General features: G+C 43.6%; 1 protein-coding gene across 1 annotated transcript; it reads left to right on the top strand.

Annotated features, from left to right (window-relative positions):
- LOC309812299 (PPP2R1A-PPP2R2A-interacting phosphatase regulator 1-like) lies at positions 1–1,184 on the top strand. Its single transcript, XM_082635982.1, has one exon. It carries the CDS (start codon positions 93–95, stop codon positions 954–956), a length of 864 nt encoding a protein of 287 aa, XP_082492108.1. The 5' UTR covers positions 1–92; the 3' UTR covers positions 957–1,184.
- Positions 1,185–7,204: the final 6,020 nt, after the last annotated feature.

Below are 7,204 nucleotides of genomic sequence, written 5' to 3'. Positions count from 1 at the left end.
TCTCGGTGGCGGCGGCGGCGGCAGCGGCCCTGGACTGCGGGGAATGGGAATCCTAGGTCTTTGAGCACCGCCCCCGCCTCCCTGCCCGCGACATGGCTCAGGAGAAGATGGAGCTGGACCTGGAGCTGCCTCCGGGCACGGTTGGGAGCCCGGCGGAGGGCGGCGGCGGCGGCGGCGGCGGCGGGGGCCTCAGGAGGTCTAACAGCGCCCCCCTCATCCACGGCCTCAGTGACACTTCGCCGGTGTTCCAGGCCGAGGCGCCGAGCGCCAGGCGAAACAGCACAACGTTCGCGAACCGCCACGGCCTGCTACTACCGGCCTCCCCCGTCCGCATGCACAGCAGCCGCTTGCACCAGATCAAACAGGAGGAGGGCATGGACTTGATCAATCGAGAGACCGTCCACGAGCGCGAGGTGCAGAACGCAATGCAGATAAGCCACTCCTGGGAGGAAAGTTTCAGCTTGAGTGACAACGACGTGGAGAAATCCGCCTCCCCGAAACGCATCGATTTCATTCCGGTGTCGCCAGCACCGTCACCCACCCGGGGAATTGGGAAGCAGTGTTTTTCACCATCCTTGCAAAGTTTTGTGAGTAGCAATGGATTGCCTCCAAGTCCGATTCCCAGCCCAACGACCCGATTTACTACCCGGAGAAGCCAGAGTCCAATTAATTGCATTAGACCAAGTGTTCTTGGACCATTGAAAAGAAAATGTGAAATGGAAACTGAATATCAGCCAAAGAGATTTTTCCAGGGCATCACCAACATGCTTTCTTCTGACGTTGCACAGCTGTCAGATCCTGGTGTGTGTGTATCTTCCGATACCCTTGATGGAAACAGCAGTGCCGGATCTTCTTGTAATTCACCAGCGAAAGTCAGCACTACCACCGACTCTCCTGTGTCACCTGCCCAAGCGGCCTCTCCATTTATTCCAGTAGATGAACTTTCATCTAAGTGATTCACCCACCCATCCTGAGACTCGGTTTTGTTTTTGTTTTTGCAATGGAGAGAAAAATGAAGTTGGAACAAGCACTGAACTTTGTCGATTAATTTGAGGCTATTTCCTATTTTACCCTTTTCCTTTTTTGGAATTTCCTGAAATGTTGTTATTCTAGAGAACTTTTATGTCAGATTCCTGCAGGTGCCCTTGAATTCAGTGTAGTAATATTTTCAGACGTTTTCCCAATAAGTGTGTTGAAGCATACATCTTTACGCTGCTAATATGTCTAAACACATATGTTATCCCTTGATTTTTTAAAATAACTGAGAGCTCTATTTATTTATGCGATTATTAAGTTCTGATGCAAATATAAATGTTGAATTAATCAGCATAGTAAACTGATGTTTTAAAATTCCATACTTCATGCCCACACTAATTTTTAATGTTATTTTCAGTGATTGCTAATTTCTATTTGATGAAGAACAATAACTTACCTATGTACAGGTATTTTTTAAATGTTAGTTTTATCCATCCAGTGGTTGTCTGTTTTACCCAGGACAGACAATGAATATTTAATTTTCTGGGTACAGAAGTGGATGGGGGATGGTGATAAAAAAACAGAATATAAAAGTTTGCAACAAATCTTTTAAAATTAAATATATAAAAGTAAACATATTTAAAAACAAAAACAAACAAAAAAAAGAGCTGGCCATGCAGATATCTGGGGTGGGGTGGGGTGGGGTGGAGTGAGGAAACATTTCAGGTAGAGGGAACAGCTACAGGCATCTTAGTGAGTTTGAAGAGCAACAAGGAGGTATTGTGGCTAGAGGAGGTGAGCAAAGGGGAGAGCAGGAGGAAAAGCCAAAAGGCAAGGAGAATAGCAAAATCAGACAGGCCCTTAGGCCATTGAAAGGATTTGGCTTTTACTTTGAGTGTGACAGGAAATCCTTAAGGGAGAAATCATGCTTCTAGTGGCCTGCAAGTTCAGGTTCAAGTGCCTTGCTTAGTCTGAGTAGAATCTATCAGGCACTTATGCTGACTGCCCCAGAACCACAGGGCTGAAGAGATGGACCAATGATTAATACATTTTGACAGAAAAGATACATCTATTTCTAGGAATCTTGCTATTGTGATTTCTAAACTCTATCTCAATTCTTGCAGTTATTACTGCCAAACTTCTTTTTGATGCACTTAGAAAATGAGGTAGAAGGGCTATTTTTAAGTCATGTACTTTGATAAAATTTTGGAGGATGCTTGGATTGATGTATCCATTGTGTATACTTTTCTTCTGTGGGGCTAAGAGTGAGGGGGACAGCAGCAGAAGTTTATTTCTGTCATCCATTGTGGTGGTTACTATGGGAAATCTGCTTCTGACTTCTTATTTTTTATTTTTAAATCATGGTTAGGGTACCATATCCTTTGCAGGTTTTAGCGATGACATGCCTTTCATTGCCGGAGAATAAAAGGCCAATATGTACGCTACCATCATGTCAAAACTGAAAATGCTGGGCTTCCCTGGTGGTGCAGTGGTTGAGAGTCCACCTGCCGAGGCAGGGGACATGGGCTCGTGCCCCGGTCCGAGAGGATCCCACATGCCGCGGAGCGGCTGGGCCCGTGAGCCATGGCCGCTGAGCCTGCGCATCCGGAGCCTGTGCTCTGCAACGGGAGAGGCCACAACAGTGAGAGGCCCGCATACCGCAAAACAAAACAAAACAAAACAAAACAAAAACAAACTGAAAATGCTAAGATAACCAAAAATCTACAAAGCTATGAAGAAGATCGGTACTGCATAATAGCTATGGGAATGGATAATACTCTTTTTGTATTTGTGTGTTGGTTTATTCTCACACTGCCCATCAGAAGATCTTGGCCTCATACATACATAATGTTTATTTATTAACCCAGAGTCAAAATGGTACAGTGGAAATACCACTGGATTTGCTGTTTGAAGACATGGGTGAAACCCAGGTTGGCTACTTCCTGTCTTTGTGCCTTCAGACAGCCATTTAACCTCTTTCGGTCTCAGCTCTCTTACCTGTAAACTGAGAAAAACAAGACCTTCTTTACCTTTTATAGCATTGTTGGGAAGACCAAGTAAAGGAAAATCTTTATGAAGTATTACGTAAAATTAGATATTCCTATAGTGAATATACAAGGGCTATAAAATATCACAAAAAATTTCGTTTTACTATTCCTTAGGTTGTTTTTCTTTTTGTTCCTTTTTCCTTAAGTCTCTGTTTTCTGTGATCTCCACCACAGCCTCAGACACTCCTTGTATCCTGCTCTCCAGTGTGGAGGGAGGCTGCACAGGGAGTGGGAAACACATGGGCTTGGAGTCTTAAAAACATGGATGGAATCCTCTGCCTTTTTGAGCTGAGTGTCACTGGGCATGTGATTCAACTTCCCCGGACCTCAGATTCTTCGTCTTTAAAATGGAGCAATACCAGATGCTCTAAGCCTAACTACATTCTCAAGTATAATGGGAAGCATTTAGTTATACCTTGAACTTTAGGATATAAAAACATTCTCCTCCCAACAAGCTCCAGTAAGCCTGGGAGATGACAAGCACTCAGTTTAAGTACTTGGTGAATGAGTCACTTGATGATGAAGGGTGAAAACACAGAGTACCAGCCACCCAGCACAGGGCCGGGAACATAGGCTGAGACTCTCGGTGACTTTCCATGCATGTTTCCTCTTCATGCTGCTCATGCATCCAACCTCAATAGCTCCCTCTTTTCCCATGCAGACCATTGACAGCACTCTTCTTCCCCTCTCTAACCTGTTCTCATCCATCCCTCTGAGGATGTAAACATGAGATAAACAGGTTTCCTGGGTGGAAGTGTTCAGTAGAATGGGATCTACCATTTCTGAGGGGACAAAAACCAAGCTATCACTGTACTGAACATATTTATCTATCTATGACTATTTCTTTCTTTTTTTGCGGTACACGGGCCTCTCACTGTTGTGGCCTCTTCCTTTGCGGAGCACAGACTCCGGACGCGCAGGCTCAGTGGCCGTGGCTCACGGGCCCAGCCGCTCGGCGGCATGTGGGATCTTCCCGGACCGGGGCACGAACCCGTGTCCCCTGCATTGGCAAGCGGACTCTCAACCACTGCGCCACCACGGAAGCCCTAAGACTATTTCTTATCTATATCTTCTGGATCTATCCTGGGAAAAACATCAGATTCAGTGGGTTTTGGGGCTTTTTTTGGATGACTGGTTTAAATAGATCTATCTGCTTCTTATTTACATCTGTGTTGATTTTAGGATTTATGATCCTGAGGAATTATGCCAATCACTGAGGTCATTAAACATCGTATTTCAACAAATTTAAGATACAATATATTAGAAGTTGCAGTATTATTTCATTTACCACTAAGATAGGGAAAAAAATATTGCTGAATAAACTGCGATGCAACGCTTTCTTAACATTGAGCACTTGGCTGTTGCTTTGCAAGAAAACATGTATTTTTGGTCATTCCTCCAAAGACAAATATTTGCTTCTCTAAAAGCAGATTTGCAGTCCACTGCTGTTCTGTGACTTTCTGTGAACACATTAACTTTAGCTTCAATGCCAAATCATAGGGTGTCTTTCCAAAGGCATTTTAACAGCATGTAAACTCAACACCCACAGTAACAACCATGCACGCAGTTCAGCGGAAGTGATGACGTCATTAGGGACCGCACAGAACGGACTCCTGACTCGGTGATATAATTGTAAGACTCTGTGGATTATAAAACAGGCTGGGTCCCCTCCCTGGCCCCCGACAGGCTGGCGGGCTGCCCTGAGGAGGTGGGGAGGGGAGGGCTGGGCCGGCTGGCTGGCAGACGGTGATGCCGGACTTCTGCGAGGACCCCAACTGCACGTGGAAGAGCATGCAGTCGGACCTGGCTTTTTTCAGGTTCCCGCGAGATCCAACCAGATGCCAGAAGCGGGTGGAGAATTGTAGGAGAGCAGACTTAGAAGATAAAACCCCCGATCAACTAAATAAACATTATCGATTGTGTGCCAAACGCTTTGAGACTTCTATGATCTGTAGAACTAGTCCTTATAGGACAGTTCTTCGAGATAATGCAATACCAACAATATTTGATCTTACCAGCCATTTGAATAATCCACACAGTAGACACAGAAAAAGAATAAAAGAATTGAGTGAAGATGAAATCAGGACATTGAAACAGAAAAAAATTGATGAAACTTCTGAACAGGAATGAAAACATAAGGAAATAAACAACAGCAATGCTCAGAACCCCAGTGCAGAAGGGGGTGAAGAGCAGGATGAAGACATTTTACTTTTAACCCTTGAAGAGAAGGAAAACAAAGAATACTTAAAATCTTTATGTGAAATTTTGATTCTTATGGGAAAACAGAACACACCTCTGGATGGACATGAAGTTGATGAAATCCCAGAAGGTCTCTCTACTCCTGATAACTTTCAAGCACTGCTGGAGTGCCAGATCAATTCTGGTGAAGAGGTTCTGAGAAAGTGCTTTGAGACAACGGCAGTGAACACATTTTTCTGTTAGCAAACACAGCCGAAATGGATGCTAGAGGTCTGTGAGAGCTGCGGTAACAGATTTTGATTTCATTGTTACCATTGTTGTTCTTAAAAATGTTCTATCTTTTACAAGAGCCTTTGGGAAAAATCTTCAGGGGCAAACTTCTGATGTCTTCTTTGCAGCCAGTAGTTTGACTGCAGTGCTGCATTCACTAAATGAAGTGATGGAAAATACCAGTTTATCATGAATTTTGGTTTGAGGAAGTCACAAATTTGGCAACCAAACTTTATATTCTGATAAAACTCCCAGGGCAATTTTGCAGAGCTCAGCACAGTAACCTGGAATCTCAGCTAACCTCTGAGAATTACTATAAAGAAACTCTAAGTGTTCCAACAGTGGAACACATTATTCAGGAACTGAAAGATATATTCTCAGAACAGCACCTTAAAGCTCTTAAATGCTTATCTCTGGTACCCTCTGTCAGGGGACAGCTCAAATTCAATACATCAGAGGAGCATAGTGCTGACATGTACAGAAGTGATTTACCTAATCCTGACACGCTCTCTGCTGAGCTGCATTGTTGCAGAATCAAGTGGAAACACAGAGGGAAAGATATAGAACTTCCGTCCACTATTTATGAAGCCCTTCATCTGCCAGACATCAAGTTTTTTCCTAAAGTTGATGCATTGCTGAAGGTCCTATGTATTCTTCCTGTGATGAAGGTTGAGAGTGAACCCTATGAAAATGGGTGAAAGAGTCTCAAAGCATACCTGAGGAACACTTTGACAGACCAAAGGTCAAGGAACGTGGCTTCACTTAACACAAATTTTGATATAAAACACAATTTGGATTTAATGGTGGATACATATATTAAACTCTATACAAGTAAGTCAGAGCTTCCTACAGATAATTCAGAAACCACTGAAAATACCAAAGAGACGTTTAAAATAGGCTTTCTCTTATATTTGATATTTGAAAAAATCTGTGAGAAATTTGAAACTATCTTACAGAAAAGTTGTAAGGTGTACGTAGGCCACTTAATCACTGAATATCTTGACCTGTAGGCCTCCCATTGAGTACATTATTCACTGATAATCTGCCTGTTTAGATGGCCCGTTTGAAGTCCCATGCTTTGGAGACCTCTTTTTTCCAGAAGATGGCATTGGAAGTACCACGTTACACTCTGTGTGATCTCTGCTAACGGCACTTTGGACGTGTATTAGATAAGTCATTTTACACATAACATTTATCACTGTGGATCCAGTTGTCAGGTACTGAGTTATCAGTTCTTTGAAGAAATAAATTTTGAGCAGATATGGGAGCAAGGAATACATTTTATAAAATATTACAATGAAGCTCATGACTGACCTTTGAATAGTAGGAGTTTTAAGTATGCTGTTAAAAATCTGTAAGGGACAGTTAAGAAAATTATCAGGGCTTCCCTGGTGGTGCAGTGGTTGAGAATCTGCCTGCTAATGCAGGGGACACGGGTTCGAGCCCTGGTCTGGGAGGATCCCACATGCCACGGAGCAACTAGGCCCGTGAGCCACAACTACTGAGCTTGCGCGTCTGGAGCCTGTGCTCTGCAACAAGAGAGGCCGCAGGAGTGAGAGGTCCGCGCGCTGCGATGAAGAGTGGCCCCCGCTTGCCACAACTAGAGAAAGCCCTTGCACGGAAATGAAGACCCAACACAGCAAAAGTAAATAAATAAATTAATAAACTCCTACCCCCAACATCTTAAAAAAAAAATTAAAAAAAAAAAAAAG

The sequence above is a fragment of the Mesoplodon mirus genome (genome assembly GCF_964341445.2).
Source record: "Mesoplodon mirus genome assembly, chromosome: 11".
NCBI classification, from domain to species: Eukaryota; Metazoa; Chordata; class Mammalia; order Artiodactyla; family Ziphiidae; genus Mesoplodon; species Mesoplodon mirus.
The sequence above is the reverse complement of the archived record's forward strand: the minus strand, read 5'-3'. Positions and strand labels throughout refer to the sequence as shown.